Below are 24515 nucleotides of genomic sequence, written 5' to 3' on the forward strand. Positions count from 1 at the left end.
GATCGTCGAAGAGTTTGCAATCGCAACCACGTCGGACGCACTCAAGTGCGGCGCGTAGAAAGTTGGCCATATAGCTCGTGTCGGCCGCGTGAACGCTGTACGACGCGTGACAACGCCAGTGTCGTGAGTGTGACCGGCTCGATTACAGCGCGACATATTGTCATTCAACGAGTTCGGCGCCAAACAGATGCCCGCTACTTGGGCCGCTCGAACAGCAAGAGCTGCGCCTGTGAAGCAGGCGGGCGGGCGAGGTACCGGGGCGGAGACACAGCAGTGGCAGCTCGCGATCAGACGACCACTCACCTCCCAACTGCACCTTGGACCAGTGTCGGCGAGTCTAGGGGCTGATGATGCGTGTATCCGATGCACGAGTATCCGAATCGTATCCGCAACACCCACGTAAACGCGAACAGCACAACACATACGCCGAGAACCACAACATAAATATTAGAGCACTTTTTTTTCAGAGGCAAAAATGGATGGACTCGCGCATTGCAGGCAGCGAGACGACGGCGTAGTAACTGACGTCAGCGGTCGGGTCGCCCAGGCTGCTCTCTCATTGGTCGTGGAGGTGTGGCGGATGCGACGCACAACCAATCCCAGCGTTGTTGTGAAACAAGAGAGACAAAAAGCAAACAGCGGACTTGCGCCGGCGGCGGCAGCTGACGGCGAGTAGAAGCAGCTTCGTTCTCGTATTGCGATATACTGGGCTTCGAGACCTACACCTACCTCGCGCAACTTTGATCTTGGAGGCCACAGTTGGACCGGCATGGCTGGAAAACTTTCTTCGAGAGCACTTCCTTCGATTAGTCCCTTTTTTTTTTTTTTGCGCTCCCCTTTTGCAGCCATAACCATGGTGGCCATAACTTGGGCGTGAACAGAGGTAGTACAGGCGGTAAGCTCTGCTGTTGCCGCTTGTTAATAGCGCTAGGAGCGCTATTAACAAGCGCCACCTAAACATCGCCCAATGTTAGCGGTGTAAGCATGTTTCATGTTGGCTACCTTGTGCTGCCGAGCAAAACTAGCGCCGTGGTGTACCCAGAAATTCCCTAGTCAAGTTGGCGAGAGCAGACGAGGCACTTGATGGCGCGTCTTCTTTAAAGATTTTGTGTATCTGTGTCATGCTTTGTTGTGTTACCTCGCGAGTGTTCGCTTAGAAGTGACTGAGATTGCTGAGACATTGACTCTGCTGTCAATTTCGATGAAGCCCGAAAGACAAGGACAGAAAAGGCACACATACAACCACACATACTGCGCTACGTGTGCGCTCCAGAATGAGGGATTTGCTTTGTTAAGCTTCACCGCTGCACAGTGGCGTTATGCGAAGAAAACTAAACGTCACGCTGTGAAGCTCTAGCCCTTCGTGGCCGAGAAGGATTCGCTGCCGCAAAGTGGTTGATAAAACATTTACGGCTTCGAAGCAACTTAAAGGAATCAGTCATCTCATGAGACTGCCCGAGACGTGTGAATATTAAAGCTTACAGGCGTATTTTCCATTTGTAATAATGGATATATCGAATTATTTCGCGATCCCCTTCGAATCCGATGTGCCCGACGGTCGTCAAGTGAGGTGAAACTTGAGGCACTCGAGAGCGTACGTTGCGTTAAAATGTCTGTGTATGCCCTGCTTTATGTTACCTCGCGAGTATTCGCTTGAATTTATACAGATTCTTAAGACAACCAACAGCGCTAAGAAATCCATCATCAGCCCATTTATTATTTGACCTGAAATGTAGCAGCTGGCGTTTGAAGTAGACATCCGTAGCGGCGCCTCGTCGCAATTGTGCAGCAAGTTGACACTATGCGATCACGCTGAATTCAGGCCACGTGATTCATTGGTATCTTGTAATAATTTCTGCTGGCATAATTAAGTTTCTCCATGACACTATTCCAAGCTATTCCAAGAAGTGGCTTGGTCTGTTGTCTAATGTAGAGGGTTGCTGCTAATTCGTTTGCCTGGCGGGTAGAAGAATTGAAGAAACCTTTGCTATGCATTTGCGCATTTATTAGACGTTTGGGCGCTCGTACGGTGACTGGAGACTGCGTCGGCACCTTTTTTTGTAATCAAAGAAGACAAAGCATCAGGTAACGTATGTGCAGTTACGATTTCCCTGCTGGTGGGCTTCGCTGCACAACGAATCATCGATGCACAGTATATGCTTTCTGGCATGACACAGCTGCAATGCCAAAAAGCTGACTATAGTGAATCTGTCATCTTGTAGCACGTATATATAATGTAAATATATAGTGCATTGAATCCAAGGGGCAGTGCAAGCATGGCGTAAACAAGCAGGGTACGAGTCAAAATATGGGCGGCGTGCGCAGCACAGATTTCTTTGCGCTCCACAATGAAGGAATTGCTTTGTAAGTTTTACCGCTACACAGGGGTGTAATGCGACGAAAACTAAATGCCACGCTGTGAAGCTTGCTACCTGTGGCTGCAATTAGTTGCCGGAAAGAGTATCGAGACGCATGAATATTTATTGATATATATATATATATATATATATATATATATATATATATATATATATATATATATGTATAGGAGAAGACATAAACGACATAGACTGGCTATGTCGTTTATGTGTCTTCTCTTGTCTTCGTTTCATTGAGCTGCACATACTCAGCATATATCAAGACATGTACCAACTATATTTAAGCTTCAGGCAGGCATTTTATGCATTTTTAATTACAAGTATATCGAACTATTTAGCGATGTCCTTTGATTCCGATGCATGCAAGCTTTACTGTATACACTTAGCCGACAGTGTGCATTCGTAACACATTGGTCGGTTCAGCGAAGCATTATGTGGTGAGGTGCATTGATTTTCCTGGCGTAAACAAATACTTTTTTTATTATACGATATTTAGGAGATGTTAGTGCTTCTGTATAGCACCGGCTACTCCTTTTCACTGATGATAGGATATGTGAAAAGCACAGCAATGAAAAAAATATTTCATAAAGAACAGCTAGGCAAAAAAAGTTATTCACAGTGATGTTGCATATATCAGCTTGATACCGCACACATGCGATGGGAGCCATGCATGCATATGCGACATATATATAGCGGTTGAGGATGGCCTAGATCCATCACCACGATGTGTTAGGTAGGCACCGGGAACTCCACTGATCTGATGAGAAAATAAGCAATCTGCATCGCTGCGCCTAGTACACACATACTGTGCTCCAAGTAGGGAGGCCGGCTTCGGCGTGACGCTCGTTCGCGTGGTTGCTCGATCGCCGCAAGCATTTGTTTAAAACAAGCAATAATATTGATTATTCGGTGACTATATCATGGAATATATTGGAGCTAAACGTTTTTCTAAGGCACCTTTTGGGAAAAGCTGGCTTTTCTGGAACTACAAAACAACTTCCGATCATGTCTCAAACTTCGTCGTCCAAAAAGAACCAGCTTCGTAAACTAATGCGCTTGATACGCCAGCAAGGTTAACACATGTCTCATTGAGCTGAAACAAAACTGATTCCCCCATTCCCCCGCCTTGCGAACTGCGTGCCCCTTAGTCAAAAAGTGGCCCTTCTCAAAGAAAGCAGCAAGTATGCACCTTATCCGTGCGTCCATTAAATCAAGCCACCTGCATTTCCATGGCTAAATCGCATGATCAACGTCTCGCACGCACGTAGAGCCACGGGACTAGGCTAGGTAGTACATCTCGCTTGGAATTTCCTAGGGACAGCACGACAGCACCAAAAAGTGGTCTGGCAACGCGGGCATGTTTTGGTGGCTTTTTAGTCGCTCCCGGGCGCTAGTGCAAATCACAGCGGATGTCGCCTGCCGCCTGCAGCTGCACAGCCCGAGGTCGTCAGAGGTCTTGGCACATGCTAGGGTACCTCGATATACGTAACAGAATCAACAGAATGCAGCGCTACATTACACTGACATCTAGATTTAGTAACTCTACTTGCATCGAGGCACCCCATCACGATATCGCACGTACGTTGCACGGCTCTCAATCCCATCCATTCCCCATTACATGTAGGCGACGTTACACCCATGCCGGCAAATATTCATGTTTCGGGTGCCAAGTGTGCCTCATACTAAAGTGAATTATTAAGGCCATGCCGGTTTTTGACAATGACAGCCGCGGAGATTACTGATGTTGCATTGCACAAGAGCTGTTTACATATTTTACCTCAGGAAAGCCGGGAACCAAAAGCAGGCCGTTGTGAGAGGCACGCCGTCACTTCATTTTCATTTTCGCATCCATTGCGAAGCTTGTTTCCTCTCGGGCTTTACCAGTGCGCGTGTGTGTGTGTGTGTGTGTGTGGAGGGGGGAGGGAAGGGTTGACCGCCCCCTTCCCCGCTTGGTCTGCGTACCTAACAGCCGAAATCAGCGGCTCTATTTTGTTCTGACATAGACCTTGCACAATCAAACTTACAAATTTCGACCACAACAATGACGTGTTTATGCTGCGTGCGTCATTATCAATAACTACCCACGGAACACAAAACCTCCATGAAACGTCTTTAAAACGTTTAAAACCTCTATAAAACATTTTATATAAGTTTCGTGGGTAGTACTGCTTGACTCTAACCCTTCCCCACCAGAGCAAATGGGAGACTTTGCCTCAATAGCTACTTTGTCCACCTCTTCAAAAACAAGCACGCTCTACACCACATAAGGTGCACTCTTAGCGCCACATGAGCTGTGCATGCTTCCAAGGATACTTTGAAATATTTGCAAACATCTTCAAGCACCACATATAAATTGCGGTTGAACTAACCCTCAATCATGCACCTCGCTCCAACCTTATAGATTCTAATCGTAGCAGTCGGCATGCGTTTCCCTACAGGCTGCTGGCATCTATGAAGCGACTTGTAGTAGACCTGTGTGTATAGTCTTGGAATGTGAGACTCTTAAATAATGCTATTGATCAAAAACTGCCAGAATGTGAAAAGACTTAGGAGTTGCACATATCTCTTCATTACTTAATGCCTACAGCTTTTGCAAATTAACACCACCTAGCTATTTTGCTAGGACTGTATTCCCTGAGGCAATGTTTTAAACTCGCACTAGTTCTTCATCCAAGCTGCCTCTTTCAATTTCCACTTGTGGGTGTGGGTGGTGCCTTGTTAATTATCCATTGCAAAGATAGGAGCACACAGAAAAGGTCGAGACTGCAAGCAGGGGCTAGCCCCATTGCCTTCTTTTTCGTGTGCTTGAACAGTTTGCGTTGCCACCTTTGTTGTGCTGTCTATACAAATTAACATTTTGCTCCAACTGGGCGTTCAGGCAAGGTTCTGAAGCTGATCCTGGTCACTCTTGTTAAGTAGCAATTCTGTTGCCAGTACAAGATACATGGTTCTTTAATGCTCAGCTGCGTGACGAAGGCTTCTCTTACCATCTGAAACTTTGGTAGTAGTCACCCTAGCACATAGCCCCACAGATCAAAAATGAACACAACCCTGAATTACGACACCCGGCAACCAACACATAAGTTGGTAGGTAAAAACTTTATTTTTCCTTTTGAAAGGAAAGGTGCAAAGTGATACGGGGAGGTTGCTGCACACAGTGGTCCTCCGCAACCCTCTCTGCCCAACCCAGGAGGGCCTCCTGGATGTCGGGTTTCAAGCTGAACAAACACGCGAGACAGCTATCAAAAGAAAGGCTGGAATGTGTTAAATGATTGGTATGAGCTACGCATTTTGTCAATTCAATAAGTTACTGCCTCCTACAGCTATAATCCTTAAACAGAACAAAATATTCAGTGCTATCTACAAGACGACTCGCAAGTTAAAAAAAGCAAGGACCAGTGTACTGCGTGTCATTTATAGTACGAAATTGAAAGGAACCATACGTACGTACCTTTGCAGAGTTCATTGCTTCCTGCAGCAGCAGCTTCACTGGTGCCCAGGTGCACTTTTATATAAAGTAAATGTTACTATCCAGCTGGCTTCAATAAATAACCTCCAGCAGTAGCACTCATTGCGGTTTTCGTAAAGCATGTGTTTTGGCTAGCTCCATGCACTTCTTGCCTATATCTGGAATTGTTGAGTGTTCTTGCCATTTCTGCACAGATTCCGATTAATTCTTTTTTTTTACTTTCATGTATATTTCATTGGCAGATTACAAGAGCTTCTGAACGTCATTTAATCTCTACAAGGTCAGTGTAATAAGTTCACTTGCTGAACAGGAAGTCTGGAGTAGCAGTTGTACAGGGAACACCTGGAAGTACAGACTGCAGACTACAAAGTTCAGTTAATGTGTGGTCGTGGTCCATTCACTAAATGCAAGTGTTCCTGGCCTCTGCAAGCTCTTGCCAAGCCGTGCCTTGGCGGCACACTAGTATTGCAACGAAATTGCAAATTTTATGAAATCTTGCAGTATATCTGTCCCAATAATGTCTTGCAGTGTTTTGGCACGACCACTGGTAGTAATCACTGCCCAGCTGATGGATTGCTTAGGAATGTTCAATTCCATAGCACTCTATGTCATAAGCTGTATCTTTTATCTGGAGACAAATTCTTTACTTGGACATATTTTACCTTACTGATGTGGTATAGCTTTGCTGCCAGAAAGTGCATGTACACAGCTGTAATCTCAGTGCACATTAAGCCCTTAAGCTAAGCAAGGGCATGCCGATCACTCCCACTATTCCTATGCTGGCTCAGTTATCCCTATGGAAGCTGATGGACATATTGGTGCAAGACTTTCCCTAAGCAAAGCTTCAAGAGCTGCTGTGTACTTCTTTGAAGGCATACAAAAGCATTTGTGATCGCTTTTTTAACTCTTGTAACTGCTGCAGCGCAAGTGACGCTGTCACTGGTGGCATCGCACACGAGGAAGGCAGCTGCACGCTGTTGACTCAAAAATTGTTTTTAATAAAGTTGGTGTATAAACATACAAAAATTGGTCACACTCAAACTGCAAAAAAGAAAGTGTACATCCTACACTGCCGGCAAAAAGAGCCATCCGTGTTGGTAATACTTTCAAATGTCTCGTTTCAAAATATGTCAATCACTAAATGAAAACACTGCACCTGTCACGACTTTCCTATTCAATAGGCAGTAAAATAGTAATGCACCTTCGATTGTGAAGGACATCGAAAGGTGTAACCAGCTACATTGCGGTTTTACACAGTTATGGAAGGAATGTCAGTTTGGCTTATCAGTATCAAACAGGGAAGAACCACATCCATAACCAAGGAGATAGGATTGTGCGGATTACACAAGCGCTGGTGCTCAGAAATCACCAGTGTGAGGGATGAGGGTCCATTGTGCGTAATGACCAATGACAGGCTCTACCAATGCCTCACGCTTGCCTTCCTTGAGCATTTTAATATTTAGGCTACTCCGTGTGACCTAACTTATATTACGATGGGTGTACACAAGACCAGAGTACTTGCACACAACGGATACATGCACACACATACAGATCTAACATGGCAAAGCCAAGTATGATTGCCAACTCTACAATTTCTGGGAAACCGTGTTAAACACGCCACAAGAATTTGCTGGCACAATTGAGTGCATCACCTGAATCCCAGTATCAGCTGTATCCTAGGAAACATTTAGTATAACCTCCGAAAGGTTGTTCACGGGTGTTCGACTGCTGAAAAAGCCCAGACCATAACTAAAACAATGTCGTAGAAATAGCAGATGAGAATCGTCAGTGTGCAGATCTTTTACTATTAATGCCATCAAAGCTTATACAAAGCAAGGAATGTCCGAGAAGAGTTCAGTTATACGTCGGTGAGTCTTTAGCTTATGTTTACCTGTGCACAAAAAAATTTCAGGGATGGTTTCAGCCGAGAAAGTAACATCCTAAGGAACATTGAAGCAAATTATGGAGCGAGACACGCTGCTGTGTTGATCCGAGTCGAGCCAAGCCTGATTAATTTCCGTAGCCAGACGGTTTAGGCAGCTCAGTACTCCCAAAGTGTTGCTTGGCTTGGGTCGGCAGCACCAGCCTTGAAAGCGCCGTTCTTGTCAGCGTTGAGGTAAGAACCATCGGCCGTCTTCAGGCAAAGGCGTGATGGTTCGCGCAGCTCAACATAGAAGCCGCAGGTGTCGTCCGAATCAACTGAAATAGACCCATCCTCAGCGATGCCCCAGTACTTGCCATTGTTACCTGCAATGAAGGAAGCTCTCATTAGCAATAACAAGCCACAAGACATATGATGAATAATAATGGGTGCTCGTTTTAGGACAAACCACTGACTAATAAGTATTACAACACAGTGTATGGAGGCTCGTAGCACCAGTGACTTCTTGCTACAGCTGGCTTACTCCTTCTGACAAATTCAGCAGCAGCTATAGAAATGTACATTGTAGAGAGCACACTGTGCTAAACAAAGCTGTAGCACTGCACTGACCATTCAGTGCTGAGCACAGTGATAGCAGCCACCCTTCAAAACCAGTTCAAGGCATAAAAGCATTGACATGACTTTATAGTTTGGTATAATACTGTATGCCGTTACACTACTTTTGCAAGTAACTTTACAGAGGCCGACAACTACCGTAGTGCTGTACAAATATGCAGAGCAGTTGATGTGACAGCCATCCACTCAAGCAACAGCTTAACCATTTTTGTCTTTTTTAAAGATACCCTGCGCTAAACTTTAAACATAAGCACACAGTCTCCTTGCGCGCAAGCGAATACTGATTACTAGATAGGCAATTATAAGCAGTCTGCTTTTTTTTTCTTTTTTTAAATCTTCTGCCCTGAATACACATGCGTCCAGGATCTTTTGCGACATGTGCAGCATATGTCTATTTTCAATAAACTCAGTTGAAGTACAGTGCCAGTCCAGTCATGTCTTTCTGTGTGCTTGTGTTTAAAGTTTAGCACTGAATATCTTTCAAAAAGACAAATATGCATCACCAACTAGCCCCACAACATGTTTTGTTAAGCTGTAACCATTACCTCTACTTGGCAAAAGCAAGATTCATTTCTTTCCGTTATTCATTTCTGCTATGTCTGCAGCGAGTGCAGTGGCATGAAAGAAGTGACCACAGGTTTTACACCAGAATGCACACTTACATTGACTATCTTGTTTCACTGACTCGTGACAGTACAATGACAGGAAGATGCGCAAAGATCTAGCACTGCAGCTGCGCTACCAAAACGGATAAGAATCCATCCGATGATGGGCTAGTCTGAGTTTCACAAGACAAAGGCTTGCACAGCGTAGCCTCGGTACATATCTGTGAGCTTCCTCACTATCATCACATGGCTTCCTTTCTACTTGCTTATCACTTGTTTCTTCTTTTTGTTCAATGCCGTGCATTTTGCTTGCTTTCCTAGATTCCTATGGATACAGAGCTACACTCATCTGATAGTGAAGCAATTAGGTGGAACATTTTAGCCAATCCACCTTCCCAAAGCAACATCAGTGTTCATTTTATGAGATCAGGCGTTTAGCAAGATTCATTCAGGAACACTTGCGAACATGCCAGTAGGAAATAAATGACATACCTTTGAGGTGACAAACACCACGGTCAGCCCGCTCCACGTGAACCACCTCATAGCTGGCTCGGTTGCACTCCAGTCTCGGTGAAGACGGCCCCTTACGGCCAACGAAGCCCTGGTCGCACCTCAGGACCAGCACGGGACGGTTGACCAGTGCAAAGTGAAACTTGGCAGCAGGGTCGCCAGGCTCACAGTTGGCAAACAAGTGGCCACTCTTCTTGGCACCAACCAACTTGCCGTTGCTGGCAACCAGGGTGACACTGCCGTCAGGCTGCCAGCAAAGCTCGAAAAGGCTGTTGGCAGAGCTGTGCATGAAGGAGCCGATTGTTATGGGCTGGTTTTTAAAGGGGAGAACCAAACCCACTAGTGCATGCACACACACACGCACATGCACCCACAAAGAGCTAAGCGACAAACTTCAGGCAGGACCAAATGAGGTTTTTGTCTACATGTACCTATATGCAAGAAATGGTTTACAACAGCAGGTACTCAACATTAGCACACCGTAGCTAATACTTACTGTCATTTAGCTGGCATTAGCTATCATAAGCCAACACTAGCTGACATTAGAGAGCAATAGCCAGTGCTGGCAGTGTGCAAGTAAATAAAGTCGGGGACATCATCGCTCACCACTTTCCATTCACTAATCACAGAAGGTACACTAAGATATCTTCTCACATATAAAAACATTTAAAGAGAGCCAAATATCATAACAAGATTTTGATCCATTTTTATTTGTGTGCTCAGCCAGTCATGCTAGAGCCTAGAGAAAGCCAACACTGAAACATTGAAATAGCCATCTCAGTGGTCAAATTAAGGCCGTAGAGTGGCATTTTAAGCTTTGCTACAGGTATCTCCACTTGAAGTGTTACTGCTATGCTGCCATGTTTTGTTACAGCCACTGGGGGATTTCAATGCACCTTTCACATAAATAGTTTGCACACACAATTTGCTATCCTATATAAAACAAAGATTGGCAGAGTGTCTGAGTATGCTGGTAGTCCATAGGTATGTTTAAATATCGTCAACTAGACACGGATGTACGTGCACGTTACACGCATACACACACACGTACTTCACTACTTTTTGCAATGAGACTTTTTGTCTTAGTCCAGTTTGCTTTTGACACGTAGAAACAGAGATGTTTGGACTGCGGAAGAGGCCATGATGAATAGCACACACACCCTTTGTCTGCGTTGGCTTGAATGCCAGACGAGCTCTCGAGTGACCAGTACTTGTCCTGCATCGTGCGGACAAACCAACGGCCAGTGTCCTTGTCCCACTCTAGCTGGAACGTCTCGTGGTCGGACACTTCGTCCTGGTTGGCAGTGACATCAACACCTGCACAAGAACAATCTCATTATTATTGATCCTTCTATATGGGAAATGCTTTTTCATTACACGCTTGTTTTAGCAACATTTGCATCCAAATGTGTGACTTATTTTTAGAATGCGGCAATCGAGAAACCTTATTTGCAAGTGCCAAACATCTGGCGTATGAACATTTTGGCTTTGAGAACGTTTGTGTGAACTCTGTGTGAACATTGTATGAACATTTGTACTACAGTACTGAGACTTCCAGTATGTGAATGTCTGTTCATGTGCTTTTTACCAAAAGTTGTGGCTACTGATAACACTTCCGGAAAAACTACCACGAAAGAAGGAGCACCTGGCATCAAACACACAAGCATCAACTGCTTGTTAAATATGTAGATTAATAAAAAAAAGACACGCTCATTTTGGGCAAGGTACTAATTAAGAGCCCAGCAAGGTGCCAACACTTGATCTGCACTTACAGGTGTAACAGCTATGCAAATAAGAATTGACTCTTTTTGTTGGCAATCTTGAATTACGAGTAAAGTTAAAGAGCTAAAACATGCTTTTTGAACAAAGTTTATTATGTCTTAATAACAGCATTGTTATGAGAATGTGATAAGCTCAGCTGATTGTACATTGGGCTAATATTCGTGAAATGAGCAACCTGGTCCATTCCTTACGGATTTACGAAATCTTGTACTCCCATTTCTAACCACACTTCAGAAATGTCACGCTGAATGCTTGAAGCTTTAGCACAATTTTATAAGTTCACCTTAATGCTCTTCAGAAAGCTGTATTACAACTTCAGCCCCTTCAAGAACTATAGACAATATCATAACTTGAATATTATGCCATACACTCGTACAATGATTCTTTATATATTTGTTTTTTCCCCATACAAGACGTTAGCATTGCTGCTGAGCCAGAACGATGCATCATGGTAGAGGCCTACGCTTTTGCTCGGTGAATGCTTTCTATGCTTTGTACAAGCTTCATCAAAGCTAAAGTCTGAGGGTGGTGTATACATCTAAGATGATCTCAGCTCACAGAACTCTGTTAATGAGGCGCTCCCTCAGAGACATGTTTCAAGATTTATTGTATGTTTGGTCTGCCAGCCACAAAACTAAGGTGCGGTACACGCGTTTGCATCAATATCCAATACACTAATATTACAAGTGAATGTAATGCAGTACAGTCAAATATACAAATACAATGTATTTACAGCGTATTAAGTTGAAACTACTCATATCACATCCCCTTACAACACCTAAGGTGCAGCTCTTTTCACGAATTAACTATGCAAGTGCACTGTGCCTTCTTGTCAGCGGCAAGTGCACTAGGGGAGCCGGAACATTGTGAATTCATGTCTGACCACTTCTGCCATTGGCCAATTCTGTGCAGCCACACCTTTGTTGATGCATAATTTGAACACCCTGTTCAGGCCATCTCATTCCCTCCCGTGGTAGCAACCTAATGTGCGCTAAGGAACCATGCTGGACAAACAGTTTACCCATACTGCATGTGGAGCCATTGTAATTAAACACAACCTGTCATGTAGTGCTGTGTCAATACTCCTTTGAAAATGCATATTAAGAGGACACTAAAGAGAAAAAGAGAGTTGCACCATGTTAGTAAATTACTCCTCCACAGTACACAAAATACCTCTCCTGTTCAGGACTGTAGCCATCCTTTCTTTTTCTGAGGGGGGGGAGGGGGCAGCAGCAGGACACCAAGTTGACACTTAATTGAAGTCTGTACCCTCCCCTTACAATAAAGATTTTTCCTTTTTCATTTCTTTTGCCCGCACTGCTATGTTCCCTGGGCATGAAAATTTACGAAATTCACGTGACAACTAGGCAAGTCAGTGGCCAACTAGAACTCTGGCACTTGTTAGCTTAAAATTTTATTGAATATTTTTCCGCAACCAAATCAAAGAAAGGCAAGGAGCGCTTACCCTGCTTGACAGAGACGTACTTTCCGTTGAATCCCACAAAGGCCGCCTGCGGCACAGAGTCTTCGAGAGAGAACAGCTCGTCACGTGTCACGGAGTTGGATCGTGTGCGCATCACTGCCTTGGAGCCGATAGGAGAGAGGTAACGGAGGTTCACGTCACGTAGCGCCAGGTACCTGCACAAGTGTTGACCATTTTATTCGCTGCAGTGTAGCATGCCTATAATTTGCTCACCCATTTCAAATACTCTGCTATACAGTGTGGACAAAAGGCATCATAATCTTCAGCGCTGTTTGCAGGGTGTCGGAGTGAAATGCTTTTCGGTTCAGTTTTTGTTTTGTTCCACCACAAAAAGTTCCGTTCAGTTTCTGTTCCAGAACTAAAAAAATGTTCCGTAACAGCTCGTAATGGTTTTTATTTGTGTACAAAAAAACTGAAATTAAAGGGGACACTAAAGAGCAAAGCGATTTTTCTCATGTTAGTAAAGTACTTTTTCGCGATACCAAAAGCACCACGCTTGCTGCGAGAAGATGCTTAGTAAGCGAGAAAACGTGCAAAAAGAAAATGTGGGTGGCAACGCCACCTTGAAGTTTCTGCACCATTCGCCGTGACGTCACATGTTTTGACGGCGCCTATTAGGGACTACGTAATTCCTAATCGGTAAAAACGAAGTACATTGTCCTCTGAGGGGGCCATGGACTTAACTTACCAAGTTTGGGGTAATTTTGTTGAGCCAATGGCACCAAAATACAATACACTTCGAAATCCATGACATCACACGGAGAGATTTCGGCGCGAAATTTAAAAGTGAAACTTTAAGCTTCATTTCTCCTCTATTAAAAAAACCTATGATGGCAAAATTAACGACATTAGAGTTCTCAGAGCACACTTTATCGATTTAAAACAATTCATTGTTTCTCTTTAGTGTCCCTTTAAGGTAACGATTAAAAAAAGGTAGATAAAAACATTCATTTTTCTTGGAAGTGAAATAAGAGTTATCTGAGCAAGTTGAATACTTTGCGTCAAGGGAGTGAGCATGATCCTATAGTAATAGCACATTATCAAGTATAGTCTCTTATATGAGAGAGCGCTGCTCTGATAAAACAAACTTCAGCTCCGACAATGCCCTCCCTACGCTGGCATGTGGGACTGGCACACCAAGTTCCATTTGCATTAATATAAACAGCTCCGGTTGCCACCCTTTGTTTTTCACAAAATTTCAACACATCTTTACTTTTGGAATTCCTGCCTGAGATATGCGCTCATACTGTCCCCTGAGATATCCATTAATGCTCACGTTGCATGACCTTGGTTGTTCTGGATTAGCAGCTTTTCCCTTGAACCGAAAACTGATAAAAAATATTTCGGTTTCACTCTGGAATGAAATAATAAATAATGTTTCGGTTATGTTTTCGTTCTGGTCAAAAATAGTTTTTTCTTTCCGTTTCAGTTTTTGTTCCGTTCCGACACCCTGGTGCAAGGATTACAGCAGCCTACACAACGTCTGTGTAGTCCATATTGCTTCATAATCCAGCTAGGACGTGCATTTTCCGACTTCCTTTAGATGAATATGTCTGGTACATATGTCTTGTTTGTGCAAACTTTAGCCTATCTTGTTCTTATTGAATTTTATTTCTGTCTTGTCATCTTCATGCAATGTCTTATTCTGTGGAACCTTCTAGTAATTGTACACAAAACCTGTTAAATTTTAGGTTCACGGAATGTTACTTTCGATTTCTTTTTTTTTTTGCAGTTATAGTAGTACCTTTCTTTTCTATCATGAAGTTTTTTACGCCGTATTAAACATTTCATTGGGATCGTACTGTAACTCTCTGTATGCTATGTTTATTACTTGATGTGATCCTTACTCAAACTCTTACAGTATTATACTCGTGTATGTTGCAATTGTAATGTGTTGTGAATATTCGTGCCACGAACGTCATATGCTGCCACTGTAAAGGTCTTCAGGGACCCAGTCAAGCTGCCTAGAGCAGCTTTTAGCACTGAAGACGATCCATAATTTTCTAATGAAATAAACTTTTGATTGATTGATTGATTGATTGATTGATTGATTGATTGATTGATTGATTGATTGATTGAATTCTGCCAGCACTTTGTGGATCACGGTCTCACCCAGAGTGGAATTCCAGGCTGAAGAGGCATTCGGGTGCACAGTTCTCGATGAGCTTCCCGTCGGGGCAGAGGTAGCGATCGTTGGCCGTGTGCAGGGCGTATCGGCCGTCCCTGAACTCGAGCGTGAACAGGGTGTCTTCACCCCACGGAGTCGCAGCATCCACTTGGATCTCGTCGCCAGTTGCCGAGAGGTGGGCATAACGACGACGCCCAATAGACCGGATGGTCACCTTTATCGGGAAGTTGAGAAGAAAGGAAAAATGTTGATAGTAATTCAAAGCATGTACACCAGTACTGTGAGGTGGGAACTGCATGCACATTTTCAACACAGAAAGGTGCGCATGGTCTGATCTGTTTTACAACCTACTACATTGTACGCTGCATTAGCACACCATAACAGTATAGCATATATGGCCATTGCAACAAGATTACGATATGCCACAGTGTGTGCAAAGGCTTTTGTAATATGAAATCAATGGAGCAAGCTCTGTCGTGCTTCTGCATTCCAAAGTTCAGTGTCGCATAACCACCTGAAGGCCACTGGCTTGCAAGAGAAAAAGCAGAGAATTAATGTGTCTGCTTGTTTAAGTGACTGATGTCCCAGCAAAGTTCTTGCATTGTCTGTCATAGGGTCTCTTCACTTGAGTCTTTTATCCATGACTTCGCACGACTGTTTGACACATAAAGCAGGGTAAACTAATGCTTGCTAATCAAAAGTAGCAGCTGGGAAAATATATTGAAGATATCAATAGGTCTCATCATCCTTATAAAATCAGAGCGAGAGAGACACTTGCCATGCCACTAATTTTCAAAACCATGGATTCTGATCTCATCATGCAATGAGAAATATTTTATGCAGCTTAACATCCCAGAAAGATGACACGGCAAGCTCTGCAATGATCGTTCCACGTGGGAGTACAGTGCAGAGCATGAAAAAGCAAAAGCACAGGCATTTTCCATTCAGCTAGAGTTAGCCAACTCAATGCAGCGAATCACACTCCGAGGGAAAAAAACTCAATGAGTCAAACAGGGCACACACCTGTGGTCTGGCTGCAAGGTGGACAGTCCAGAGTTCAGAAGGCCCAGGTGCCTTGGCGACGCAGACCAGCTGGTCGGCCGAGGCACCCAGGAAATAGCCACGGTTGGTGTTTCGCAGTGCCCACTGGCCCTTGGCGTCTGCGGAAACGGTGATCTGGAAGATGGCACCCGGCCCGGGCTCCTCCGCGTCGCAGGTGACGTTGCCGAACTGGTCGACGGCCAGGTAGCGATTCAGGTGGGAGCGGAGGCGCACGGCTTCCTCACCAGCATCGCAGCACGGCTCCAAAGACCAGAGTTGCTTCTTTTTCAAGGCCGCTCCATTGGCGTTCACCTGTGCCCGGATACCATGGTTTGCAATCTCACTTCAAGTCCTGTAGCACAAACAGTGCACCTGCTCAAAGTTTATGCTTTTTTCCATTCTTTTATTATTAGTGAATTACATTTTCACAATTCCAAAATCACTACGCTTGCTGCGAGAAGACGCTTGGTAAGCGTGAAAACGGAAAAAAATGCGGGTGGTGACGCCACCTCGAAATTCCCACAACAAACGCCGTGAAGTCAAATTTCGACGGTGCCTACTAGGGCCTACGTAGTTCTGAATCTGTAAAAATGAAGTAGTACATCATCTTCTTTGGAGGCCATAGACATAACATGCCAAGTTGCAGGAGATTTCATTAAGTCAATTTCGCCAAAATATGGCAAATACGCTTTGAAATCCGTGACGTCAGGCGCGGAGATTTCGGCGCGAAGCAAAATGAAAATTTGACCTTGATTTCCTCTGCTATTGATAAACTTATGGTGAAATTAACAACATTAGAGTTGTGAGAGTACAATTTATCAATGTAAATCGATTCATTGTTTTACTTTGGTGTCCCTTTAAATGCAAGACACGAGAGGTATCATGAGCCGGGCTCGACCACTAGGTGTCTGAGCGATGAAAGTAGGGTTGCCACCTTTTACCGAATAAAAAACCGGCCCTTCGGGGGGGAGGGGGGGGGGAGTTAACAGGAGATTAAAATAATGCTGAACAATAGACGCTATTTCAATTCTTCGGCATGCAGTGCCGTTTAATGTAACATTGCTTTCATTGAGCAAATAAACCCAATGCACAAACAAAAGCAGCACACTCAGCTAACCAACTAGCCTAATTGCTGACATAAAAAGTACCCGTGATTGGAATGACGCTTCGCTTATTAGTCTGAATGTGCTGCACTGAAAAGGAACCACAATGCTTCGTCCATAAAAAGCTCTTCTTTGCGTCTGAATCCAACAGGCCAGTGGCATTGTAGGCACAAAGGAACGTTAAAATGTGCCTATGCCACAAAAATGTCGAATGTTCATGTACCATACACGCGCAATAATATGCTCTATTTCAATGATCGCTAGACTTGAAGGGATCCCAGAAAGTTTTGGCGATTGACGATAAATATTTACCGTCGTAGTTGTTGAACTACGCGGTCAGGGACTGACCGCCGGTCAGTCCCCGACCGCGCAGGTGGAATTCCTCAGTCAACACGTGCGGTCAACACGGAGAAGAGCAAAAAAAAAAAAAAAAAATACTCGGGATACGATGAGCAAAAAACCGGCCAATGAAGGCCGGTCTTAGGTGCGGACCGGCGACCGGCCCCTTGTCTAAAAAACCGGCCCGGCCGGTCCAAAACCGGACAGGTGGCAACCCTAGATGAAAGAAAGCCAACCGCAGGCTTCGACTGTGCAGATATGTTCTGTTAGTGCCGTCTTTAGAGTACTTTGGTGAACCCTTAAATGGAAGGAGGTAATGATGAACCGATTAAAAACTCAGCCGCGTTTTGCACAGCGGTCACTATGCTACAGCTATCTAATAAAATTGCTGCCCCACTTTCTGGTGCACATAGTGCAAATTCAGTCGATGCATAACGCTAAATGGGTTCTGAACATAGTACTCTAATGAATGGAATGTGTTTTATTTTTTCGTTTGTTTTCTTTTTTTTAATGGTCACGATGTGTGAGTGTGCGTGTGTGTGTGTCCGCACGCATGTAAATGGGTGCATGTATGGGGGATAATTACTGCAGTGTATATGCTCTAGGACCATGTAGCTCACCAGCACCTACAGCACAGACGCACCTAAATTTAAGTACACGAGAATTTCGCATTCTGCCCCCGAGAAACCGCATCCACCACATCCGGGGAAGGAATCGAACTCGCGACCCTTCGCTCTCATCAGCAGCACTACATCATGCACCACAGTGAGTTAGATTCAATTGAATGAGGCTTCTATTTTGAGGTTTTGTTGAAAAAGTTGAATTGTTTTCATGGAGTTATCAGCAAGTAACGATGGTATATACATCTTATTAGTTTAATGGGCAATATATGCATCTATTGGAGCTAGAATAAGCTAAAGATAATAGGAAGAATTCTACTCGAAAGATGAAGGGAGTCAAGAAGCTTTTTTTTATTTTCTTCAGAACAATTCCAACATATACTTTTAATAACAATCGTTAAACAATGGTCTTGGCACGTAAAACACCGTAAATAATTAATAAAAGCATTTGTAATAATTTCTGGGGTTTCACATGCTAAAACAACAACACTATAGCAGAAGACTCCGAAAATTTTGAGTGTCTCGGGTTTTTTGGACGTTCACATAAATCTAAGTACACGATCCCTCTAGCATTTTGCCTTCATTTAAATGCGACTGCTGCGGCCAGGATCGAACCCACGTCTTCAGGGTCAGCAACAGAGCACCGTAACCGCTGTACCACCGCGGCGGCTTCCAACAAATACCGGCACAAACAAAGACGTCTGTACTTTGTGCTCTTGACATTGTGATACTTAAGTGTTTACTAAAGCATCAGCAGCTCAATATGGACCACAAGCAAAGTGCGAATACACTGCCCTAGTATGACGTGCCAATACTGCGTATACGGCCATACATTCTAGTATATGTCAGTCCACAACGAAAAGGTCCTGTTGCAGGGAATTACGAAGTATAGTAAATAATTGCTAAAGCTTTTAATGCAAACCACATCCCAAAAGATATGTGGCGCAAGTCAGTGAAAACTCGGGTCACGTTGCTCGTTGTCTGAACATTGGCCTAGCGTAATGAGCGACTGGATGGACACCCATAGCGCTGAAGAAACCTAGTGTTGCCACCTGTCCGGTTTTAGACTCGCCTGGCCGCTTTTTTTAGATAGCGGGCCGGTTACCGGTCCTTTTTGTCATAATATCGCAATTTAGTTTCTGGGACATTTTATACGCGTCAATTCAACAACTAGATGGTAAGTATTTATCATCAATCACCAAAATTCTTGCGCAATTAGTCAACCACTTTCTAAGATACCTTCAAGTGTAGCGGTCATTGGAATAGAGCATATTATTGCGCGTGCATCGTACATAAATATCCGACATTTTTTTTTGTCATGTGCACTCTATAGGGAGCTTGCACGAACGGCGGCGACGCTATGCACTCTGGGTAGGCCGCCATTTTTTTGTCAGAGCCGACCGCGGAGTGCAGTGGCGCAGTCGTGTTTGCAGGTGTGATCAAGAGCGAGCGCGACGCTAATTCAACTCCAAGGAGCGTCGTGCACGATGCCAGCTACACTGGAAGACTACACCGCAACGTTGTGCCAAAAATACCGCGAGCGGTAGGAAGAAAAGACGAGACTCTGCAGGCTGCACTCATACACGCTCCGTCGGACGACTGTGTAAGGGACTATACACGCGCTAACCGCACACCCGCCCCGCACGTGGCGGGGCGCCTGCCGCCCGCAAGCGGAGGAGGAAAAACCGGAACGACGCCAATCGGCGCTCACGGGGTACCGGTTTTTCCTCCTCCGTTTGCGGGCGGCAGGTGTCCCGCCACGTGCGGAGCGGGTGTGCGGATAGCGCGTGTATAGTCCCTAAGCGATGTGGAATTTCTCGTTTTGAGGACGAGATTTCTTACCGGGGAACAGCTGAAGTCGAGAAAGGCCCTCGAGGGCCACTTTACGAGTCGCTGGGAGCCGTGGGCGAAGAAAGTCGCCCCCGACACCGTGATCGTCGTCACTCAAGTAAGACGTGTTAATTATTTGACTTTTTCGTAGGTGCTAATGCTGTGATTCGACCAGTTCAATAAGCGTACCATTTTACACACATGTTTTGCTTCCTTGTTCTTGCCTCGATGCTCCTCTGAGCTTTCTCATTTACGCCAAGTGTAGCGTAAATTTTACGGCACCTTCCCGTAAGCTCTTGGTTAGTAGGGGTTAATGCGGATCTGTCGTAAAGCCGACGCAAGTCAGCGCAGAGAAATAAACATCAGCACCTACGAAAAAGTCAAATAACACGTCTTACTTGAGTGACGACGATCACGGTGTCGGCGGCGACTTTCTTCGCCTACGGCTCCCAGCCACTCGTAAGGGCCCTCGAGGGCCTTTCTCGACTTCAGCTGTTCCCCGGTAATAAAACTCGCCCTCAAAACGAGAAATTCGTGAATATCGGCGATGTCGACGCGCGGCCACAAGTCCACATCGCTTACACAGTCGTCCGACGGAGCGTGAATGGGTGCAGCCCGTAGAGTCTAGTCTTTTCTTCGTACCGCTCGCAGTCTTTTCGGCACAGCGTTGGGGTGTAGTCTTCCAGTGTAGCTGACGACGCTTCTTGGAGTTGAATTTGCGTCGCGCTCGCTCTTGATCACACCTGCTAGCTACGCCAACGCTCGCAAACACGACTGCGCCACTACACTCCGCGGTCCGCTCTGACAAAAAAATGGCTGCCTACCCAGAGTGCATAGCGTCGCCGCCGTTCGTGCAAGCTCCCTATACATATTAACGTTCGTTTGTGTCTATAACACCACTGGCTGTTGGATTCAGACGCAAAGAAGAGCTTTCGATTGTGTCGGCTTTAGGTTTGTGTCCTCAAGCTTCGCCGGCAACGTATTCATGACAATTTGGTACTGTTTCCGAGCGCCGTACTCGTTTTCTGAGAGCTGTAGGCTTAGCGAGTGCCTCTATTAACAGAACATGAGCTCGGTGATCAGCGGTAGCGCGAGTGCTACCAAATCCCAGAGGTCATAATAATGTGCGAATGCTTGCTTGTTCCTTTTTTCTCTAGATGGCGCGAGCAGTCTGAAAGTCGAAAACGCATTCTTATGTTTCCGTCTACGGCGCAGAGTTTCTTTTAAGTTGAAGATAGAGTTCCATACGAGAAAAAGAAAAAGCAGCGCTTGTTGCCAGACCGATAATGGCACCTTCGGCTAAATCTGTTGTGTTATTCCGCGCGAATCCGAATGCGAAAAAGAGCTTGGCATTTTCCGTCCGCGACGTCCGCGGACGCGCCACGGATGGCACAAATCCGTGACGCGGGGTCACGTGATGCGCCGTCCGCCGCGGAAAAGACGGATTCGGTCCTTCGTGTGGATACACCCTTATGGACGAAGTATTGCGGTTCCCTTTCAGTGCTGCACAGTCACAGCAATAAGCGAAGCGTCATTCCAATCACGGGTATTTTTATGCCAGCAATTAGACTAGTTGGTCAGCTCAATGTTCTGTTTTTGTTTGTGCATTAGGTTTATTTGGCTCAAGAAAAGCAATGTTACATTGCCGAAGACGTGACATAGCGTCTTTTGTTCAACATTAATCTCGTGTTAACGCATTCTCCCCCTCCCTCCGTCGAAGGGCCGTTTTTCTTTTTTTTGGAAAAGGTGGCAACCCTAAACCACCAAAGCATATAGCCAGTGTCCTAATGTTTAATGCCAGCATGTAGTCTCTAAAAAAAGAAAAAAAAAACATGAGCACGCTTTGATTTTCCCTTTGTTTTTTTGCGAGCTAAAAATTCCCTATGGTCTATTGTGACACAAACAAGCCGGATGCGCTTGCCTTGAAGCCGAAGGTCTCGGCAGTGAGGTACTTGTGGGCGCCATTGAGCAGACCCACACTCCAGGTGAGCGAGCTGGTCACCGCTTCCCCGCAACCGTTCCCGTTCATCATCTTGGACAGGCTTCTGCATGGAGGCACACCACGGTCACACCCAGGTGCGCTAAAAGGTGGCACACCAGAATACCCTCCGTGTAGGCAAAGTTAAATCAAAACCGTGACTGTTAATGTTTCGAATTATAGTTACTATAATTAGAGTGGGACGTCACTATAGTTAAATACGTACCCAGTACGATAGCTGTCTGCGCCAAAATTGTGGCGCAGGTTAATTAAAACCATTGTTCTATTAAGGTACCTTAGCGCAGGCAAAATGGAATGAGGGCGGGGCGTGGTTCTAACCTCCCCACCGAATTTTTCGTACGATAATTTTACATATGCATATACACATTTATTGCACGCAAACAGACAAACATGCATGCACAGTTGCATGGTAGTGTATAGGCTCTCGGAAGTAATATTCGGGTAACGCCCATGACCTCAGAAACGGTTGACACGGCACTATCTGGCGAAGAGACATATGTAGCAGAAACCATAGCAATTATGACAGCGATGAACCTCCTGAAAGCCTTACAGCGGCATACATATGCAAACTTGAGGAACAAGGCCGAGCTTTGCGACAAACGTTGCTTGGCGTAGAATGTCATCATTTCACCAAGGTGTTGTAAACTTGATGCGACGGGTCGCGACACGGTGGTTGAAGACATGCCCCTCAACACGGGCCTCGCACTGGGCGTGGCTCGTTGTTGGTCGTTATTGGTCTCGTGATACGTCCCGTTGTAAAATAAAGTGTTGAGCGCATTTAACCTCGCATTACCTGCGCAATGACACTGTAAACCGTGTCCGGCCTGACTCGGCTCAGAGACGTGCACTATTCCTTCTAAACGTCGCATCTTTGACTGAGATGACTGGGCAGTAGGCATTGCCGAGGAGGCGCACATATCCGCTTAAAATAACTATCACGCCTCTTCACGCAGCTGGAGGGATTTGTCCAACGCTGCGCAGAAATTATATCGCGTGCAAGACAGCGTAAAACGAGAAGGAACATTTGTTTTGCCGCAGCGCACGGTGATTCGGCAGTGAAGCACGCTTGCCGTCACGAGGCCGTGCATGCGTGCGCCTACAGGAGGCAGCTCGTTGGCCCACTCAAGCAGCTTTGGAACTGATAGCACTGTCATGCAAATATTCGTTTACACCTATGGTAGCTGCTGTACGGCGGTGAAGGAAGCGGTTGCCTCACCGAGCGTCTAAACGGGCGCCAGTACTGAATCCAACTCAGTTTAACTCAGGCAAGCGCAGTGATCGTTGATATTATTATTCAGCTTTAGAAGAAACATCCGAGTGATAGCGAGAAAACTTTGGGGAAGAAGAGAGCTTGGTTTCGTTCGTAGGGTCTAACTTTCCAAGGCGACTAGGGCAATGAGAGATGCCGTAGTGGATTGTTCCGGATAATTTCGACCACCCAGGGTTCTTTAACATGCACTGCCATCGCACAGTACACGGGCCGCTAGCATTTCGCCTCCATCGAAGTGCAAACGCCGCGGCCTGGATCGAACACGCGTCTTTCGGGTCAGCGGCCGAGCACCGTAACCACTGTAGTACCACCGTGGTAGCTAAAGCTCCAATACAACGCTTGCCTAATCTCTAAAAAGAAGGGGACAGAAACATTGGTCGAAGGTAGAAAGAGCAAACGAATAAATAAAGTGCAAAACTCTAGCTTCCTTAGGCCACCCTCGATTTCGCTGCAACAGATTGCTCAGTGATTCTCTTCCGTCGTCATTATTGTGAATGAAACTTGCGTGAATTATAAATTGCAGGTTGAAATGGTCCCTTTCCAGGGGTTCCACGAAACTCCCCCCACTGCCGCCCTTACGAAGGAAAGAGAGCACTTTTTACTCACTCTCGCGCGTTACGCACACTCGCGATTCAGGCGGCACCACTCGTCACGATCGTCCCTTCGCTCTCCAAAGGAACCCAACTATTCGCAGCATGAAAAAATCACAGCTGTCGTCAAGGGCTAAACGGCAACGCCACTAGGTGCGCACAAAATACTCAGAAGGAAAAAGTGAGCGTGTTAAGCGTCACCTGGTTTCTAGAAGCATGGTAGCACACCAGAGAAGCTTCTGCGACGTCGGAAGGTGTAAGGCGTACACGAGCTCACTGTGAAGATCAAATACCTTCGGCGACGGACACCAAGGCGGTACTACAGAGAGGCGACACGAAATCAGTCGAGGGTTTGGGGAAGGCCAGACGCCGGGAGGTCGAACGCAAGTGAAGTTGCCTCGATACAGTCGAAGTCACGGCAGTATTGGCAACCTCTGTTTGGATTGAATATTCCAGGACACCACGAGTACCGCTTGAGACACTCCAGCACAAGTTGCCGACGCCGTAAAGAAGTAGTCCAGGTAGGAGCACGTTTACGATTTTGAATGTAGTTACGCAGAACTGGCACGGGACTCGCACGAGTCAGCCACCGGAAGATATGGCGCAAACGTGAAGTGCTGTTTCGTCGAGGCTTTAGTTAGCGAGCACAGCGGTACATCTTGGCGGGCAGAACGGTGAGGTGGCGACCGCACGTCCACCCGGAGAAGCAGCGAAGAAGCGGAGGCGCCGGTGGTCGAGGCGCGTCTGGCCCAGCCGAGTCGACGTCGAAGCCATTTGGGGCCAGAGAGCGCGCCGCCCGCTAACCCAGATGCGCACAGCAGGCTGGAAGACCGCCCCCCGTCGAGGGAGAGGGTCATGCGAGGAGAAGGGT

At 45.7% G+C, this 24515-nt stretch overlaps 2 protein-coding genes across 2 annotated transcripts in view; both read right to left on the reverse strand.

The window, feature by feature from the left end:
* LOC119400457 (BAH and coiled-coil domain-containing protein 1) overlaps positions 1-525 on the reverse strand; it is a 223748-nt gene extending 223223 nt beyond the window's left edge. Inside the window, exon 1 of the mRNA XM_049418079.1 lies at positions 300-525. The gene's annotated coding sequence lies outside the window, so the exon portion shown is untranslated. The remainder of the gene's footprint in view (positions 1-299) is intronic.
* A 6297-nt stretch (positions 526-6822) lies between these two features.
* LOC119400458 (protein singed) lies at positions 6823-23877 on the reverse strand. Its single transcript, XM_037667502.2, has 8 exons — positions 23846-23877; positions 21707-21830; positions 15876-16205; positions 14837-15066; positions 12707-12879; positions 10620-10776; positions 9442-9740; positions 6823-8094 (listed from the first exon to the last, which is right to left on the reverse strand). The coding sequence occupies exons 1-8, from the start codon at positions 23860-23862 to the stop codon at positions 7889-7891; spliced, it is 1536 nt and encodes a 511-aa protein (XP_037523430.1). The 5' UTR covers positions 23863-23877; the 3' UTR covers positions 6823-7888.
* Between the last annotated feature and the right edge of the window lie 638 nt (positions 23878-24515).

Source organism: Rhipicephalus sanguineus, chromosome 7 (assembly GCF_013339695.2).
Source record: "Rhipicephalus sanguineus isolate Rsan-2018 chromosome 7, BIME_Rsan_1.4, whole genome shotgun sequence".
NCBI classification, from domain to species: domain Eukaryota; kingdom Metazoa; phylum Arthropoda; class Arachnida; order Ixodida; family Ixodidae; genus Rhipicephalus; species Rhipicephalus sanguineus.

Coding starts and splice junctions, on each gene's coding strand:
- LOC119400458 (XM_037667502.2), bottom strand. Junction 10,777..12,706: donor GTACGTCTCTGTCAAGCAGG/GTAAGCGCTCCT, acceptor GTTCTTGTGCAG/GTGTTGATGTCACTGCCAAC. Junction 8,095..9,441: donor TGGTGTTTGTCACCTCAAAG/GTATGTCATTTA, acceptor CCTTCATTGCAG/GTAACAATGGCAAGTACTGG.